General features: G+C 37.0%; 1 protein-coding gene across 2 annotated transcripts; it reads left to right on the top strand.

Annotated features, from left to right (window-relative positions):
* Positions 1–697: 697 nt before the first annotated feature.
* On the top strand, positions 698–12324 carry postnb (periostin, osteoblast specific factor b). Of its 2 annotated transcripts, none has more exons than XM_054598130.1 (22): positions 698–816; positions 1273–1371; positions 4543–4607; positions 4830–4987; positions 5065–5229; positions 5324–5470; positions 5696–5837; positions 6735–6947; positions 7081–7215; positions 8380–8528; positions 8683–8819; positions 9011–9141; positions 9242–9372; positions 9676–9778; positions 9910–9977; positions 10325–10370; positions 10491–10520; positions 10676–10828; positions 10993–11040; positions 11550–11603; positions 11695–11730; positions 12238–12324. In XM_054598130.1, exons 1-22 carry the CDS (start codon positions 698–700, stop codon positions 12264–12266), a joined length of 2358 nt encoding a protein of 785 aa, XP_054454105.1. In that variant the 3' UTR covers positions 12267–12324. The 2 variants fall into 2 exon arrangements, with proteins under 2 accessions (XP_054454105.1, XP_054454098.1); XM_054598123.1 differs by having other exon boundaries at positions 10676–10906; positions 11692–11730.
* The last annotated feature ends 7701 nt before the right edge of the window (positions 12325–20025 follow it).

Here is a 20025-nt window from a genome sequence, read left to right as displayed (position 1 = left end):
TGTTCTGAGCAGAGATTATACAATGTTTCTGCTCCAAATGAATGACACTTTTACAGAAACGATGCAGCTGGATTCTGTATCCCATCGTGGCCCTTAAATTTGCAGAACTATTTTGTAGCAGTGCAGTGAGAAATATATTTACTTTAACAATCTGTCTTAAACCAAATATTGAGCTTTACATTCTTAATGTTTAATGTTGAATTTTTATCAATGCAATGCAAATTACTTTTTTGTTAGAGCATTCTTAATCAAGAGACACTGCCTTTGTTCTAAAGCTATAAAGTGAAATCTAGAAAATTACTAAAAATGGTTAGATAAACAAGTTTAGAATGTTTTTGCATGACAAAGTTTTTTGTGAGAAAATCATCAAAATGTGTCGACTTTAAATATCCATAAAAGAGGCAAGGATTACAAAACATTTTGTGAGTGTGATGGTGGTCCTATTTTTTACATTTTTTTAAAAAATGTTCCTCCATAAATTATTGAAATGCTAATCATCATAATTCATCACACCAAAAAGATAAAAACACAGTATATTTGTATATACTGTGGTTTTTGGGATGTTCTGGGTGGTCCGTGCATGCATGAAATGTTGCCATCCTCCTTGAGTGGAGGGTGAGACTTCTGGTATATAAACTCCCACTCTGAGTCTGCTCCCATCACTCTGGGTCTGGAGGGGCTAGCTTAGAAATCAAGGATGAAGCTCCTTTTTGTGGCTGCCTTTGCACTCTTTGTGCTCTCCACATTTGATGAAGCCGACTCTTCAGCTTATGACAAAATTGTTGCACACAGTCGCATCAGGGCAAGAAAAGAAGGGTAAGCTTATCATTGTGTTTCATTATGAATATTTTAATCCCTTTTAATGTCATGTTAGTTCATTTTCCATTCAAAAGTATTGAGCTTTGAGCATAACAAGCGTAGTTCTAATCATTTCTGCAACTTGTTTCTGCTTAATATGCTATATTGCATACACAATTGTTTTAAAAATATCAATTGTTCATTCATGACATATGTTATAGATTACCATTACGTTTCACTTAGAAAACGTGCAAACTAACACAGTTATAATTGTCAAATGATAAGCTAAATCTGATAAACCAATTCCATATCCAGGTGTGGATGTTGTGATTATTCATATTTGACTGTCTGGTTTCAGAAGCAGCAGGGCCAGTTGCAAAATATAAAGTATTCACACACCATAGAACCTTAGTCCTGTGTTTTACCTGCTGATTAATGTGTCCTTCCTTTTTTTCCCCTCTCTATTCCAATCAGACCTAATGTCTGCGCGCTCCAGCAAGTCATGGGGACCAAGAAGAAGTACTTTAGCACTTGTCGTAATTGGTACCAAGGGGCCATCTGTGGAAAGAAAGCGTAAGTGTTTTTTTCATTTTTTCCAATAGGACAAGTTATTTATTTTGTTTAAAGATTACAAGCAATTTCTATGGCTAAAACGTTTATTGTCAGTTCTGTAAGTTTTTTGAAAAATGTACCCTTTTTCTCCAGCGGCTGCTTCTTCTACTGCTTCTTCTTTAAGGGTTTCATGGAAACTTGAATGTTTCCATAGAGGCAGACATCTGTTATCTTACTTTGAGTAAACTACCGCTTAAAATGAAAAACACATTTGTGGACACAGCCCTAAATCCTTTGTACTGGAGACTGTCCGATTCGATCCTATAAACTGAACATTAGGGTTTTCATAAATTAGGAACCCTGGTCGTCGTTGAGTGGTGAACCACTGATTCCAGACTATGATGTGGCTGCAAAATGTTGACTGTATTCATGAATGGAAAAGTGTTCCACTCAGTCATTCTAGACAACCTCTTTTTCTCTCATTATTCTAGCCCCTTCAGCACTTTTATGTTCATACATGGATGAAAGCCATGCCTATTTTACAGTTTCTCTCTTCCCCTCTCTCTCTCTCTCTCTCTCTCTCTCTCTCTCTCTCTCTCTCTCTCTCTCTCTCTCTCTCTCTCTAACATGCACAAACACATTCAGCTTGCCCTTGACGCTTGCATTATGCCTAAGTCATGCTTGGCACTTTAAATAGGCTTAGCTCCTCATGATGAATACACACTACTCATTGAACTTGGCAAATGATAATGTTGGAAACAGCCAAATAATTTTTCTAATAATAATCTTTTTCAATTGGAGCCTGACATGGGACTGTGGAATCAATCAAAAGATTACTGGGCCAAAGTTTTATTCACACTGTAGACTGGATTACTGATTTACACCTGTAATATTATGATGATGCAAGGTGTCCTGAAATCACAACATATAAATAGTAATTTCAAGTTTGAGCTACACCCATTTAATTCAAAACAGCTGCACTGCAGGCAGCAATGTTCTTAATGTTGATGAAGTTTACTTTTCATAAGGGGGTATTGAAAAGATCAACCATAAATAGTTATCGTGACACGAACCATATTAACTTCCCCAAACAAACCTTTAAAAATCTGTATTTCAGTTCAGTTATATGTAATGTTTCAGTCAGCATGTGTTTTAGTGGAGTTGATTGAAAAGAAAATTGCTTTGCTAATCAACTGCTAATTTTGCCTATTACAGAGAACATACACCTTTGACATCAGCGTTGCTGTCCTACACTGATTTAGACCAATCAGAACAGGACTAATCAAGTTTATTCCAAATGGAATTGGTATAACTTATGCGGCAAGGTTAACTTGTGTATAAGATATAATACAATAAGAGATCTCTCCTACTGTACCAGAGAAGCAGCAGCAAAGCACTACAATTTTGAACATATAAACTATTTCAGGCTAACTCACTGATCAAAATGATCTAATATGGCTTAGATTGCACTTTTTACAGTGGTGTCTGGTAATTGATGCAGTGCAACTGTATTAAGCCAGCCCACTGAGGTTTAATTCAACAAATGACATTACTTCGGCTTCAAGAGAAGCTCTCTCTCTCAGAAAACTTTGTACGACCAAACTTCCAAACTGCCCATTAACGATGGGTTGAATTGGAATAAAGCCATACAGAGATGCTGACAAGTAAAAAGTTTCCTACGCCATGGCCAGATACAATCCCTCTGTGTGGGAGAGCAGTGTAGCGAGGGTTTTGCTGACTCTGCCCCAAAGGGCTTGTGTGATCTCATCCCAGTCCCCCAAACTCCATTCAACTTTGATTCAAATACAGCTGTTAAGGATTTGTAGTTAGCCATGACCCAGAAGCCTCAGTCTGTACCCTGTCTGAGACAGTTGAAATATGTTTTCCTTCTTTCCTTATTCTTTTTTATGAAGCGTTGGAATCTCACTTTTACAGGTTTTTTGCCGATAAGCAACTTTTAACAATTACTGCACATGTAGCATCTTTTAGTAATCCAATCATTCAATCAAATTAGGTCTTTTTTTGTCCCTAACCATGCCCACAAAGTCATTATTGTCTGTTTTAAACTACATATGGCACACATATGGAGCTATCTGGGAGTGCAGATCTCACAGGGAAACTGCTAAGAAGAACTGCTAAATCTTGGTGCAGTCCTCATCTTCCTCCTCCTTTTGTGTCATTCCGATACAAAACCAAATAAAAAGATTGTGTAAAATGAAATATTTTTTTTTACTATTTCTCATGATTATTCAAATCCTGTTGAGGTGATTAATGGGAAAATAAGCAGCTTCAACTTTTCTAACAAGTCCACTGGGCAGTCTACAGTACTGAACTCCTCAGCCAACTATTTTCTTTATGTCTTGTGTTTCTTTTATTGGTGTGTTATTAGAGGTGAAACATACGTTTCCAAATGTCTGGTTTTCCAAGAGCTGGAAACAATGATATAGTTCCAACATGTTCAAACCTGCTGACCCAAGGGGGATAGTCATGTTTATGTGTAGCAGCTGCATTTTGGATTTTATAATCCTCCTCGGGCTACATTATCCAGCACTATTTTACAGTGGAGGGCATGATTCTCACATGTTTGTCCAACAGCAAATTAACATTTATATGTGTGTCTAATTTATATAAACTGAAATCACAATAGTTATCTCTCTAAATTATAAGATAACATAAAAACAGCTCTAAAACTCCTGGTGACAATTGATTAATGTTGTTTTTCAGATTAGCTCAACTGTTTCCATAAAGACCACCAAACCCTTTAAATGGTCCTTGTCAACCAAAATTTCCTAAAACTCAACTGTAATTAGACTGCAGTTTTTCAAGGCCAAATGTTTCTGAGGTTAACCAGATAAGTAAAATAGTCTAAACTAATTGTTTAGCTTCAAAGAGAGGGTCTTGGTACTATAAATCCACTACTGTAATGGTAGCATAATCCTCAAGGCATCCTTTCCATTAGGTTTTGGCATAAACTGTAGGATCACATGGTCTGTTTGGGTTATAAAGGAGATAATCAGTAACATCTGGAAACACTGAATACACAAATGTGGAATGATGATTCAGCTCAAAACATGGAAGCCAGAAAAAAAATATACAAATTTATTTCACAGCTATGTTGAAAGATGCTCTCAGGGTATTCGCTGCTTATTTAAGATGATATCCACATTTGTGATTTGTGTATTTTGCCTGCAGGACTGTGCTTTACGAGTGCTGCCCAGGGTACATGAAGTTGGACGGCATGCGTGGTTGCCCTGCAGGTACAGTGGGTTAAGTGCTACATTGTAGTATATGTATTAAGGTTAGATGAGGCCATATCCTCCAACTGTAGAGCAGATGTATGCTAGTTTGGAAATTAGACCACATAAACAAAAGCGGATGGTGAAGCATACTTTCGACACATGTAGAATCTTTCTTTTTAGGTTTAATATTAGAATGGCAGGGTGACATCTAATAATTCTTATTGTAAATCTCTTTCTTAGTGGCCCCTATTGACCATGTGTATGGCACCTTGGGTCTGGTGAAGGCCACCTCAACCCAAAAATACTCTGATGTTTCTAAGCTAAAGCCTGAGATTGAGGGATCTGGATCATTCACCTTCTTTGCCCCCAGTAACGAGGCCTGGGAGCTTTTGGATGAAGTGAGTCAAGAATAAAATGAAAAGCTAGAGGCTCTCTGTCTGTGAGGTTTTAACATCTCATTTTCCTCACCTATCAGACAATGAGGAGTGCACTGGTCAGCAATGTCAACATTGAACTCTACAACGCTCTGCATTATCACATGGCCAACAAACGCCTCTTGACTAAAGATCTAAAGAATGGAATGACAGTAACCTCCATGTACAATGACCTTGGTCTCCAAATAAACCATTACTCCAATGGGGTGAGTAATAAGATTCTGGATTACCATAACGGTCCTCTTGTAGTTGTGTTGTAAACACTTTTCAGTGTTATAACATTGTGTATTTTATGTGCAGGTTGTCACTGTGAACTGCGCGAGGATTATCTATGGCAACCAGGTTGCCACCAATGGAGTTGTGCATGTTATTGACCGTGTTATCAGCGCTGTTGGAAACACAATCCAGGATGTCATTGAGGTTGACGATGACCTGACAACTCTGAGTGTGAGTAAATACATACAGGGATAGACAAAATAATGTAAACAGTTATTAAAATAGAATGCAAGCATGCAGAGCAATTTAGAAAATATTGCAGGAAAAAAACTGTAAAACTCTATTCTTTTTCAGATGATTAGATTGTTATGGCTGTCTCCTGCAAATGTTTCTACTGTAGTCTCTTGTTTATTTAAGTTCATTGAACATAATCATGCTGGTGAAATCACCGTGTAGGATGTGGCTCAAACCACTGGATTCTTGGATAAGCTGGGTCAGCCAGGACATTACACTCTCTTTGCACCCACCAACGAAGCCTTTGAGAGTCTGGGCAGTGAAGTGCTGGAAAGACTTCAGAGCGACAAGGAGGTCCTCAACGGTAAACTAGGCTTTTATTCATAGAGGTCAAGGCCTTCTTAAACATTGCAGACTGAGGATTATATTAACTGTTTTAAACTGGAACCATAATTACATTTATCCATGAGGTACAGGAAAAGAAAATGTGTTGATTCCCTGGCGGCATTTTTCTTAGACTAAGTCAATCATTAAGGGATTTTATTTCACATGTTCAACTTATACCAATTTAAAACAGATGATGCCTCAATTGTTATGGAATTTACACATATTTGGCAAGCTGTACATAAGAGTTTTGTTGAAAAAGTAATAAAAATAAGTTTAAAGTCACACATGAAATTGTTAATGGATAGTCAAACAACGCATTACATAATTTGACTCTTTTGGTTTGATACCAGTATAAATGTTGTGAGTTAGGCAGGATTGCTTTTTGTATTTTTCTCAGACATTTATAAGAATTGTACGACTATAATCGTCTTTTAAAGTTTAAGCTTTAAAAAACACAGTGTCTGTATGCTCTTGAAAAATACAGGAAAAAACAATTAAATAGTGCAGAATCTCAACATCTTTAACATTATCTTGTTTTGTGTAAACACTGAGAGGAAGGAAACAGCTGCGTTATTGAGCAAGCTGGTCAAATTGGCAACAACCCAAAACTGTTTTATTAGTCTACATATTGCCTTATGGTGTGAGATCAGACCATTTCACATAAAGTTAAACAGAACTGTTACAAAATGACGGACAAGGACCCAAGGGATCCAAAGGGTCCTCAGGTTCCCAAGGCATTTTATCCTCAGCTACAGTGAAACATGGGAAGGAACATAAAATAGCCCATGCAGCCAACTGACCTACTCTGCATTCAAATAAACATATATCTACACCTCAACTATACATGAATTGAACATTTTTCTCGCTTTTTCAGCTCTTCTGAATTTCCACCTTCTGGACTCAGTCCAGTGCTCTGAGGCCATAATGACTGGCACCTCTTATGAGACCCTGGAGGGCAACAACATTGAGATCGGCTGTGATGGTGAAAGTCTAACAGTCAACGGCATCAAGATGGTGCGCAAGAAGGATATTGTCACCACCAATGGTGTCATCCACCTTATTGATCAAGTGCTCATGCCAGACTCAGGTTAGACTCCCATTTTTTTTCACTTATTTAAGCATATCTCTTTTACTATAGGAATATATATATTGCGGCAGGTGTTTCATGTTTTTCTGTAAAGCATATTCTAATGGTGATGGGATTCTCTTTGTCCTTTCAGCTAAACAGGTAATGGAACTTGTAGGAAGTTCCCAGTCAACGTTTGGTGACATGGTGTCTGAGCTGGGCATTTCTGCTGCCATGAGACCAGATGCTGAGTACACGTTGCTGGCACCCCTCAATGTTGCCTTCAATGGTGAGCAACATACCGTTCATTACTTGATGAACCCCCCTCTCTTTTTTATTCAGCACTTGGATAAATATGAACCTCAGTTCCACACTCAGTCACAGTCTGGAATAAAGAATAGAGGAGAATATTCTGTATTTCCCCTTTGCGTGCTTAGTCATAACTTGAATAGAAATGTACATATATGGAGCTTTAGGGAGGTTACAGCCTACTTAATGGTCTAGGGGTACATAGGCAGTAACACAACTATTTGAGACAAACCCTTGACACAAGTTGAAACTAAATGAAAGGCAGCCGGAAGACTCGACCACAATAGGTAACATTTATTGATAACAAATTGATTAACAGAAATAAACCCACTAAAATGGAAGCATTGACGTCAAGGTCTCTAAGGCCAAAATAATAAACAAAACCCCCACACGATCTAAAAAATAAGAAACTCAACTTTCCTACAGAAACAAAAAAAACACAATACTGAGCTCCCTAGCTGGTAAGAAAACTGGAGAAAACAGAATCAACAACTTAAATGGCAGAGAACCCCTACACAGCTTCCCAAAATTACACAGACTGGTTACTAAAAACCTCCCCACCAACTAACCAGTACAAAACAGAGGGTAACTACATAAACACAGGTTTACACAGTATCACTGCTCACAACAGCAACAAACAACCAGCTCACAGGCAAAGAGCAAAGGAGAGGGCAGAATCACTGGATCCGGAGGTTTATATGCAGCTCCACTGACGGCCTGATGACATTCAGGTGTGGTGCTTCAGGCACTGAAAGGAGGGCGTGGCAGACCTAAAACATGGAGACAGACAGCTCTCTTCCAAAAAGACGCCAGAGATGAGTCAGGGGGTGTAACAAGGGAAATCATGGATTTATTGTAACATTGCAGAAGCTTTATGCCATGTAAGACCGAATGACAGCATGTCTCATGGTTTATAGGTTAATGTAGTACACTACAGAACTCCGCAGTAAATCAAGTCACTCATGGCAGATAGGTCTTAGCGCACAGTTAGTATTGTTGCTACTGCTCTCTGGACATTATTGTCAAAATAATAAGAATATAAATGCAATTTCTGATGCGAAAGCTAATACATTAGATGTTAATGTACAATGTTGCTGATATGTTTCATTTTTAATGGGAAATATAACATTTCTTTCCTCTACAGATGAAGTGATGTCCATGGATCAGAGGTTGCTCAAGATTATACTGGAGAGCCACATCTTGAAAAATAAGATTGTCCTGGGACAGATGTTCAATGGCCAGCGGCTGGAGACGATTGCAGGAAAATTTCTGAGAGTCTTCATCTATCGCACAGTGCGTCCTCTTCTCTGAAGTTGTGCCCAAAAATTGTGGCTTGGTGCCACTAAACACACGCTTTATACATTACCCCTGTTATTTGACCATCAATCCTCATGTCTCTGAGATGTAATGAATCCCCTTGCCTTTAACTTGTGGATTATTTCTGCAGGCTGTGTGCATTGAGAATTCCTGTCTGGTAAGAGGCAGTAAAGAAGGCAGTAATGGGGCCCTACATCTCATGAAGACTCTGTTGAAACCGGCGGAAAAATCGATGTTTGAGATTCTGACAGAAAACGGAGGGTTCAAGTAAGTAAAGAGCAATGTTGTGTAGTGAAAATGGACTGTGGTATTAAAATGCAGCACAACCACATATTTCTGTATCTTTCCATTAAATCCAAATGGCACATATGGGAATTTAAAAGTGCTGTTGTTGCAATATCTCAGCCCTCAGTGGGTTCCGTGACAGCTAAATTACTGTTTTCTTCTCTGTGCTGCAGGATCTTTTTGTCTCTGATGGAAGCTGCTGGCTTGACTGACCTGCTGAAACAGGAGGGAGACTTTACTCTGTTTGCCCCAAACGATAAAGCTTTCGCTGGTTTGAGTGCGAGTGATTTGAGCTTGTTGACGAGTAGGTCTTCCATACCACCTTTATAAATGTGTTTCAAGCACTTATGTTGCTAGTTGAGAAACACAAAAAAAAACTTCTTCTTAAAAATTCTTTATTTCAGGTGACATAAATGCTCTCAGAACCATCCTTTTGTATCACATCAATAATGGTATCTTCATTGGTGGTGGTTTGGAGGCTGGGGTGACAAACCTTCTAAAGTCTCTTCAGGGCAGCAACCTCAGAGTGATGTCCGTAAGTATTTAGAACAGAAAGACTTAACATTTGATCTTAATAAACTTTTCAATTTTATATGTTGTGTTATCTTTAAGTATTACCGTGTAAAATGTATTTCAATTATTCATTAAGATTAAGATAGTCTAGATCATTATTATCTGATAAAATCTCATCCTGAATTTTAAAACTCAGTAACCTCTGCATCTAATATCATTATTTATTTAAGAACAGAGTTCATTCCTCATTTTGAAATACAGGTTCATCCAAGCCCCTCATTTTTGTGGTTTTCTTGTTTGTAATTGTTTTAACTGTCTCGGTCAGGTAAACAACTCTATGCTAGTGAATTCTGTCCAAGTCCCAGAATCTGATATCATGGCCACAAATGGAGTCATCCACTTCGTCAACCAAGTCTTGTATCCTGGAGGTACCATTTTTTACCCTGTCAACTTTGTTAAAATTCCTTTTCTTTTGTATATCTATCAAGAGATTCACCCTTGCACTTCTTTTATAACTGTTGTAGCCTAACCTGAGTTAACGCCCTGCTCTTTCTTTTAGATATCCCTGTTGGAAGCCAGGATTTACTCATGCTATTGAAGAGGATCATCACTTACATGCAAATCAAGGTGTCATATCAAAGATTTACTTCTAGTTTTAAGAGCTGTGAGACTCATAAAAGGCAGGGTGCAATTTTCTCTCTGCAGGTCTTAATCCTTCTTTGGAGGCCAAAAATGTAATTTATGTAACCCAACGTAAAGTACAAGACAAGATCCTGCTTGAAACAAATCTATGCACAGCACCAAGCTATGGTTGTTAACAACTGTTTTCTGACTCAAAAGTTGGTTTCTTTATCTTTTACTTATAATTGATAATTGGCATTATTAAGCAAAATACACAAGAATGATTATGGTAATACTTTACTTGTTGTCAATGTGTAATCTGCTGTAACAGATTTTTTACTTATTTCTTTCAGTACATTTCAGGTTTCAGATATCAGGAAATTCCTCTTACATTCATGAGTAAGTAGCAGTATTTTTATGCTTATTTGTGTGTTTTTTCTTTTGCAATACAGAAATTTTAATCTCTTAAGAGGCATTCTTCACTCTCAATAATGGCTTTATATCTCCTGTTGTTGTTAGAGAGGATCATCACTCGTGTCGTCCAGGAAGGTACAGTAATGATGATTGACATCTGTCTGATATGTGTGGTCCAATGAAAGGTCAAATGTTGTGATACCTGCATGCAAAGATTCTCTGTTGTGATGGACAATACTGTGCTGACTGCAATTTCAATTTATCGGAACATGTCTTTTTTGCTTTTATAGTTCCTGAAGTAACCAAAGTGACCAGGGTTATTCAAGGTGAACCCACTATCACTAAAGTTACCAGGGTCATTGAAGGTCAACCCTCTATTACCAAGGTTACCAGGGTCATTGAAGGTCAACCCTCCATCACCAAGGTTACCAGGGTCATTGAAGGTCAACCCTCTATTACCAAGGTTACCAGGGTCATTGAAGGTCAACCCTCCATCACCAAGGTTACCAGGGTCATTGATGGTAAATATGTTTTTACTTGAATCAATATCTCAGTAGTGTTATATCATTAATCATCTCACAAACTCATGAATTGCTATCATCTGCAGTCCCTCCGTTCTCAGTCAGCAGTGGCACCACCAACATCGCCTTCGAAGGTCGGTTAAACTAATTATGATTTGAACACAGAAATGTAAAGATTAGTCTAGTTATATAAACCATTGGGGCTTATGTTCTAGTCTGTGTCACTATCATGATCAATGGTGTTCAGAGTTTATTTGTTCACTTCCCTGCATTGGTAAATGTGGTCTGATTTGCAGGGAAATATTTTTGTATATCTCTTAAAATATGAAATAATATATAATATAGTTATATTCAAACTAGTTCAAATAATCACACCTATACAATTCACAAATTAATACAATGCAAACATACTTCAATGGATGGTAATGACAAATATAATGGAAATCTCATGATATTAAGCTGTTTAAACATATTATAGGTACAATAGTAATGCTATTATTTTATATATGTATATATATCAAGGCTAAAATAACCAGAATACAATTTGATTTTATTTAAGGCCTAGTTTCTTACAGCACGATAAAATGCATCTCTTTACTAAATAATCCAGTTTCACTTTTAGCATGTTTTCTTTTTCCTGCAGGAACTGATATTGACATTGAGGGGGATAGTGAAAGACTTTCCCAAATGATCCAAGGTGAGTCTTATCAGTGTGTACATATCAGTGACTTGGAAAGAATAATTCATACATAATGTGTGATTTATATGTTTGTTTGCCTTTATAGAAGGTAGTTCAAGAAGAACCGCTGCCCGAAGAGTTGTAGGTAAAGAAAATCAGCTAGTCTACAAAAAACCTGCTTTTGTAATAAATGCAGGTTTTTTAGATGAGAGATTGATACCACTGACAGGAATGGTATCAATCTTCTTATCTGACTTTTAGGAAGAAAGTAAATAAGCACATTTCCAAAAAATGTCTTCCTAATCCTTTAAACCGACTGAGCGCTGCTCCATCTTTTGCTGCCATGCTTGCGGCCACAAAGCTCACAGGAACATTGTGCTGACACTAAGTGCTAATGCCCCCCCGGCTGCTGTTCATACTGTATTGCATTTTAATGAGCCCCACCTCCACCGCAGCATCTACCTGTAAGCTTGGAGTCTATACGACTCCGTATGGATAAAGTTATTATCATCACTCTGCTGTGCTGAGCTTGATATTCTGTTGTGGGCAGTAGAGCCTAGATTCAAAACTTCCATGCCGTAAATATTCTACATTCTCATAACAATCCATTCCACGTCAGTTGGCTGACTGACATATATTTGTTTTTTAACAGCTGGCAACAGGAGGAGGGGAAGGGACTGAGCATGGATGGATGAGAATATCGACCATGATAAGGCAGAGAGAGACACCAAACCCAGAGGTTGAAACTGGTGTTTTCTATACACAATCGGTTAAAATGTCGGTGAAATAAAACTATTCTCATAAACAATTGGATGGTGCTTTGAATGTATACCTATTATTTGTGTGCAATGTCCGAAAAGAGTTCAGCATAAGTAAACAGCATTCAAATGAACATTTTGGCATGTCTTTAAAGAGAAAATGTTTTTTTAAATCCAAGCCATTGGAGTAGCTATGAAACATTTCAGGTATAAATGACATAAGAAATAACTCCAAACATTTCAGGTATAAATGTTTAACTTTTGATTTAGGTGAAGGTTAAAATAAGATATTATAGAATTATAGATTTATAAATCTCAGCATGATAAAAATAGAAAAATAAATGGTGGTGTGTTTTCCGGCTGAAACATTTATGGCTGTAAGTTGTTTAAGGTTTCATGTAAATTTTGTCTATGCTTGTATTATTTGGATCGATGTATCCAAATGCAGATTGTTTCCTTTCTATTTTTGAAACATCTTCCAATGAAGGGTCTCTCTTATATAAATATGACAATTAAAAAAGGCCATCTGAAGAAATTGTTGTTTGGAGTTATTTCTTATGTCAGCGGTTACAGAAGATGGATAGAAGGATAAGGTCAAGAATCATTATGCTTCTTATTTGCTGGTCAGTCAAGTCAGAGGTCTATAAGACTCTGCTGAACGTGGTGATGTAATTTTAATGTATGTGGTGTAAAGAATGTGAACATTGGAGAAGGTTAGAAAACTGATACTGCTTGCTTCTTTGAGACATTTGTCATCAGAGGTAATATTGAGTTCAATTGTTTTCGCAACCTTGTTTATTGAACGTTCCGTTGTTTTCCATTGGAAACTTGAGTTTATGGTCTCAGTCACTAGTTTCAAGTCTTCTTCAATACAGCATGATGTTCATTTAGTAACTTGTGTCCCTTTTAGAGTAAAATAGACTATAAATTCATGTATACTCAAGGGCGGGATTACTTTGATTGACAGGTCGCTGTATGAGGGCCATGTTGCAGTGACTGACCCTAATTCAGTATCAGTAAAACATCCTCATCATTTCAGATATTTTATGGAAATATAAAGGTATTAGTCCCTGTTGCAGTAGGTTTACCAGCAAAGATTAAGTAACTATTTAAGCAAACTGTTTCGTTAACATAAAAATTCTTTCTACTGAGAGATCGAATGAATTCTGCAGGCAGATGCACAGCAGGAAATGAAAATTGAGAAAACATCTGCTGGAGGATCCTATTGCTTTTCTAGTTGGTTTTGGATTGTCCACACTGTACTCTCCTAATCAATTATTTAAATAATTGATTAGACTGCTGGTATCACCAACAATGGATTCATAGTTAATTCGACAGTATCAACTGCTCATTACTATATCCAACAGGCAGCTGTCTGCACATTCTCTGAAACCACACAGGAAATTAATTCATCTCCAGTATCGTTATGCCAAATGAGCTTTTATTTATCTGTCAGGCTTTTGTTGTTTGTAATTTTGTCACCTAACAATTTATTAATCATGAGTTTCAGCCTTCAGAGTTGCATCACAATGTATGTGCTTTTGTACAAAACACAGTTTTTAAAACATGTTCTTACTGCTACAGAATGAAATAAGCACGTTCAATTTTATTAAAGCACTGCATTAAAATTGATATTACCAAAACAAGCAGAGCAGAGGACCGGCAGAATAAGAAAGTGCTCTAGAATCCAATAATCAATGAATTATTTGATTATATACATACTGTGCAATAACAATATCCATATATTTGGTTGTATCGAACTGATCCTTTCAGGTTTAAATGATCCAAATAAGCTCTAAGTTTATTTAGACACACTCCAAAATGCAGGAAGTTTGTATATTTGCATTTTAAAAAGTATGATGAATAGTATAATGTCCTTGATGTAATATACAAGTTTATCTTATCTGACCTACAAATGTTGGAATTCAGGGAAGGTTTCATTCTGTTTTTGATTGGCCGAAGTCAATCATACATGTATAAGCATACCAGTAGAACTCTCTGGCTCAGTAAATGTGCGCATCAGTGAATGCCATGTATGCAGCTGTGTGAAAGTAACTCTTCATCTGGATGCATCATTGACTCCAAAGCGCTGACATGTTCCTGGCACGTGAACTTTTTTAGTTTTCACTACAGTGCCTACATGTATAGAATTGGGCACAATAAAATAAAACCTCTCTTTATCCACATATGTGTGGTATGAGTTGACCTTATGTACCCATACACAAGCAGTAAAGCTATTTGAAATGTATTCAAAAGAAAAAATGAATCAATATTCTCCTACTGAGTTCTGAGTTAAGTCTCCAGTTCTAACTAACTAACACTAATAACCATACTGTGTAATGTCGTTTGACATTTTAGGTAGTTGATAAAGATCTGTAGAGCACAACAAATTTTGTTTTCATTATATGTGGTATGCGTCACACAGAGAAACAGATTCAAAAGTTACATAACCGGTCATGCTCTGACAGACTGCCAAGAATCATTGCCAGAGCCACATTTTTAGCCACTCATGAATGAGTGGCTAAAATTATTTCTCTCCAGAAGTTTATGTTGTATAAGAATGCCTTTGTGTACTTCCACACCAAAATCTTGTCTTGGGTTAGCACTCTATTTAGTTATTTATTTAATATAATTGTAAATATGCCAGCTATAATTATAAATATATCATAATTATTAATCATAAGGTAGGTCTCACTTAGTGAATATGTCCAAAAGATGCAGACTCTGAATTTTGTTTGACTGTTTCCAGTCATAAATACCAAGACGTTACATAAAATTTTGGCTGCTGGAATGATGCATGGGAGGAAGATTATAAATTAATCCCCAAGATAAATGTATTACAAAAGAACAGATTTCTCAAAGATGTTTTAAAAATGAATAATGACCTGCTTTTGTCTCTATCACTTTTGATATCTGTCGATGAAGATTTAAGGACACTGTACAGTAGTGAGCATTAAAGAGCACAGAGTACAATATTCAAATTCTATAAGGGTCGAAATGTGAGTCAAATGTTCACAAATGAATATGGTAAGAAACAGAATTTTTCACAGACATGGCTGGCATACCTCTTTTTCTGCAGCAAACAGCGATACATAACCTTTACCAACACAGCAGCATTATTTATTGAGACTGACTCATTTTTCTATAGGCAAAAACTTCAAAAGCAACACATAATAATTTGAAAGATGCATTAATCACAGTAACATAGTATTGGTTGCTTTAAGAAATCAATATGCAAGTTTTACTAAATTAAAATTTCATTTTAATATAAATGTTTATATGTATTATAGCCTTGATGGGCACATTTAGTTAGTCTTTAAAACCCATTTTCAAATGCTCTTATGGAATAATTATGAGCCTTCTGAGCCTTACCATAACCATAAATGTTTCAGATTTTTTTTACCCATACATTTGTACACTTAATAGATCAATATCTCTTTGATTTAAACCTTGATGTTGTTTTTAGATGGATTCAATATTCTTCTCCTGTGAAAATGTCATTATATTTTATATTACTGCATGCAGGTCCAAAATACCAATCATTTTGCTCCAGTTTATACAAGGAATGAAAAGCACATGTAGACTAAATAGTATCTGTCTGAAAAAAAATATGATCCCTGTATTTACTCACAAATATCTCCATTTTTATTTTCAAAGAAATCCACCTGCCAAAGTCAACTTTGATGTAAATGGGCCACGATACATATACACAAATTATAACATGACCAACCAAACCTCAAGTGTTCTATGGGAATCAGTAACATAGTTTCTGAAACAAATGGGATAATCACTGTATTGTTGCCACACAGAAGCAATAACTCAATTGCCCATATTTCAAGAACAACTATTCTTGGACTCTTTTCTGGTGCTGGATTAAAGTTTTGTATAAATTACATTAGAAGAGCCTCTCTGACTTAGCCTGATATCCATATACTGAATGTCTAAACTGCTTGACAAAATGTGAGATATGGGCAGCAATTCAGAGATGTGGCTACTGTGAATGTGAATATATCCACCCTGGGGGTTTTCCTGTGGTATAACACTGTGTATCTCACACTCTCTCAGTGCTGAACTTTAATTCTGTATCTTAACACACAGAGACCAGTACTATCACTAAAAACAATACGAGCAACTTGACCAGCTGCAGTATCATGTTTTTTCCAAATTCCATCTCAGGCTCCAAGCACAAGAGGGATCAACAACAGCTTGCCAAACAGCGTGTCTAACAAAGGCATATGGGATTTAAAAATGTAAAATTTTTACAAGTTCTCGGATACTCAGAACTCTAAGGTCCTAGTTGGATTATTCTTAGTTTTGACAAATGTTACCATTTTTATCATTTGTTACCATTAATGCAATTTCTTGCACTGAACTACATTAAAGTGAAGTTGTGCAATTGATCTGTTGACTTATTTTGAATTATAACTTGGCAGCAGACAGCAGAAAGCTCCTGCATGCTGATGAAAGGACTCCTGAGGATACCATGTTCAAATGAATCTTGTTAAAAATAATTCATAGCCTTCAGGTTAAACATCTTTCAGTACCTGGGCCAACCCAAATACTGTAAAATGGCCTGTACTTAACATGTGCCCTGGCTTGCGTGACAGATTGCGTGAGTATTTTAACTATTCAGGATCCAGCAGTACCCTGTTAATAAGTTTATACTGTACGTCATTGCATGTCATCTAATTTCTATGAATTTAAATGGCAGTCTGGCAGCCTTGTTGGTATTAACTTCTATAGGTATTGTTTAATTTCCTTTGAGACTTAGAAACAAGTTCAACAGCTTGTAAATGCTTTTCAGTGCAACTTTAGTGCTTATAATGTTAGTAACCGTGCTGTTTGAGTTCTTGTTTTTCCAGCAACATGTGCTTTTTGTTTACATTTTGATCATATGGTGTTGTCATGTGTTTTCTGTTTTTGTTTTTAAAAGCCATGTGGCTCTGACTCCACCCTGTCTTTGTTTGTTTTCCGCCACTTTGTGTGCACACGTGATTTCTGTTTGTGGGTATTTAAGCCCGGTGTGCCTTGTAGTCTCTGCCAGATTGTGCCAGTTAATACCTGAGCCTTTCCAGCGTTTAGTAAATCTTGTTTCTCTGTCTGCCTGTGATCTTTGACCTTTGCCTGATTTTTGACCTGCCCTGTTTGGATTCTGTGTTTTGGATACCTTTGCCTTGGACTCTGTTCTGACTTTTGGATTTTTGACCTCTGCCTGCCTATTTGACTACGAGACTGTTTTTGCCCTTTGGATTGTTGCTTGAGAACTTTATTAAATCTACTCTGAACCAAGAGCTGTGTGTCTGCTCGTGGGTCCTTTTCAACTGAATCCCTAACATATAAGAAGAATGTGGTCACTTGTCTAAATAGAAATTTAGAAAGTCTATGTGACGTAAAATGAGCACTCTCTCACTGGATATTTACTTCAGCACTATTGGCTTAAGTGACAGCAAAGAGAACATGCATTATTATTGGGAAAGTGCAACACAGACCTTGTTCAGGTTTGACTTCAGTTGTTTTTTCCCAACTCACCCTCATGGAAAACATTGTGCCATTTTCCAATGTGCCACAAGGACATGCAGTGTGTAAAAAAATGGTGTATTCAAATGGTGCAAAGTTACATGTCACACCAGTTAGGGATGTAACTCCTCCTCAGAATACCCCAACTTTAAGATTTTGGATAATAAAATGATATATCCTGTTCAGGAAGTAGCTACAAATGAAGTAGCTTTAGTACACTTAACTGATTTTAAATAAAAAGACTAGTTTATTTGTCACAGAGTGTAACTTTTTCAACGCTCTTGCCTGGCAAGACTGTCAATATTAGAGGATTCTGAAAGACCCCAGAATACGTTCAATGCCAATGATTTGGAATCCCCTGTTTCTTCAATAGCTGCATATGACAACTACAATATGGTGAAAGTCATATTTTAGATGTTGCCATATTATTTGGAATAGATGGTTATTGCAAATAATATGGTATCATCATCATAAGGCAAGTAAACACCTGGTTGAGATCAGGGAACGGTTGTGGTTATAGTTAATACAATGGCAAAAATGAACTACAGGTATGAAATGGGATACAAACTCAAATCTCCTGCATTAAAGTCTAAGGAGCTAAATGCTCATCATCCACAGCAATCTCATCATCCTTACTTTCTACCTTTCTATATGAAGGGCGCAATACTTCCTTCAAAATTGCAGCTGGATATAAATCATGAGAGGCATAATTGTCCAATAAAGTAATACCCAGGAATTCTGGCCTGATTCTTCTCAAAACATATCTATATAATGTCTTCTGTGGTTTTGGAGGATGTTTCGTCTAGTTTGAGACAGTAACCTGAGTGATGACACCAGGGTTATCTCGGTTTGGGCTTGAAGGCAATACTTTTTGAACAGAAGGCCTATACATTACTAAAGGGGGCATGAAGGAAACACAGCTTGCATGAGGGAAGGCTGCAATGAAACTACCAAGTTGAATGGTGGGAAATGTAGTATAATGCATTCTTGCAGCATGGACTAAACGTTTGCCCTCTGCTGCTTGATTTCTGACCAATTTTTCCACAATCTGTTTTTTGTGACTCTTCCAACTCTTCAGCCTCTTTAGTCTCTAACTCTTTAGCTAGAGGGCTCTTTTAACAACAACTTTTACAAAAGTTAGGTGATTATTTATTCTGTGACTCTGTTGTAAAATACGTCAGCCTTGTGGTTGATTATTTTCAGTGAAATCCAAGTATACAGTTTTTTTTGTTACAATGCAGCAGAATGGATTTATAAACAAACGAGCCAAGGAAACTCTGAATTACAGTACCTCAGGGAATGATGTTGAAAACTATTCACTGCACGTGATTTCATAATTAAGCCATTAATGCACAAGTTATCATTTTAATCACTATTCATTGTAGGCTATAAGACCTTGGTTTTTCTGCTGGTTACAGGAGTAGAAAGTCAATATTTCACTCTTTTCCTTCAAGATCAGTTAGCTGGTGGCCAACGACACTCCCTTTCCCCTCCTCCAACAGTTTCTGGGACTCATGAGCCACGTAGACGGGATTCCCTATGCTTCATGGTTCAGATTTCTAGTCTGCGTTTCCTCTGTCCAGCCAGTGGTAGTGTCATGGTCTGACACTTGGGTCAGTGTTTTCTTTATCACTGCAGGGGTACAAACTTCACAGATGCATACAAAAATGTGAACAATATAATAATCTTGCCAACTAACTGAATCATTAACTGTACTTCATTACATACGGACAACATTTTTGTCAGAAACTCCCTGAAAGTTGTTTCTCTGCAGAAACCTGAAGTGAAAGGAGCAGATATGCGTTAAGTTTCATTCAGCCCACATCATCTGCATGGACTGCAGCCATCATCACATATTGATGTTTTCATGGATGCTTCAAACCCGCAGAAGTTTATTTTGAGTTCAAGGAAGAGTCTTAAAAGAAACTTGTCAGGCTAAATTACTGGAAAATGTGTACAAAATGATACACAATATATTTTGAATTTTCCATGTGATGCAATGCTGAAGTCCATAAAAACTGATCATTTGGAAATGAATACCTCATTAAATCCAGCGAACAGAATGAGGTATGTGAGTGGACTTCAAACTTTGAAGCTCTATGGGAAATGTATGTTGATTAGGAGATATGAGAGCTAAAAAGGTAATATTGTAATTAATAATTCAG

Source organism: Anoplopoma fimbria, chromosome 1 (genome assembly GCF_027596085.1).
Source record: "Anoplopoma fimbria isolate UVic2021 breed Golden Eagle Sablefish chromosome 1, Afim_UVic_2022, whole genome shotgun sequence".
Classification (NCBI taxonomy): domain Eukaryota; kingdom Metazoa; phylum Chordata; class Actinopteri; order Perciformes; family Anoplopomatidae; genus Anoplopoma; species Anoplopoma fimbria.
This window is presented reverse-complemented; position numbering and strand designations above follow the sequence as displayed.

What these genes read in the sequence shown, in the direction of transcription:
- postnb (XM_054598123.1), top strand. Translation starts at nt 698, where the DNA reads ATGAAGCTCCTTTTTGTGGCTGCCTTTGCACTCTTTGTGCTCTCCACA. An exon ending in AATTCCTCTTACATTCATGA is followed by an intron (nt 10,371 to 10,490) that starts GTAAGTAGCAGT and finishes TGTTGTTGTTAG; the next exon opens with AGAGGATCATCACTCGTGTC. An exon ending in GGTTACCAGGGTCATTGATG is followed by an intron (nt 10,907 to 10,992) that starts GTAAATATGTTT and finishes TATCATCTGCAG; the next exon opens with TCCCTCCGTTCTCAGTCAGC.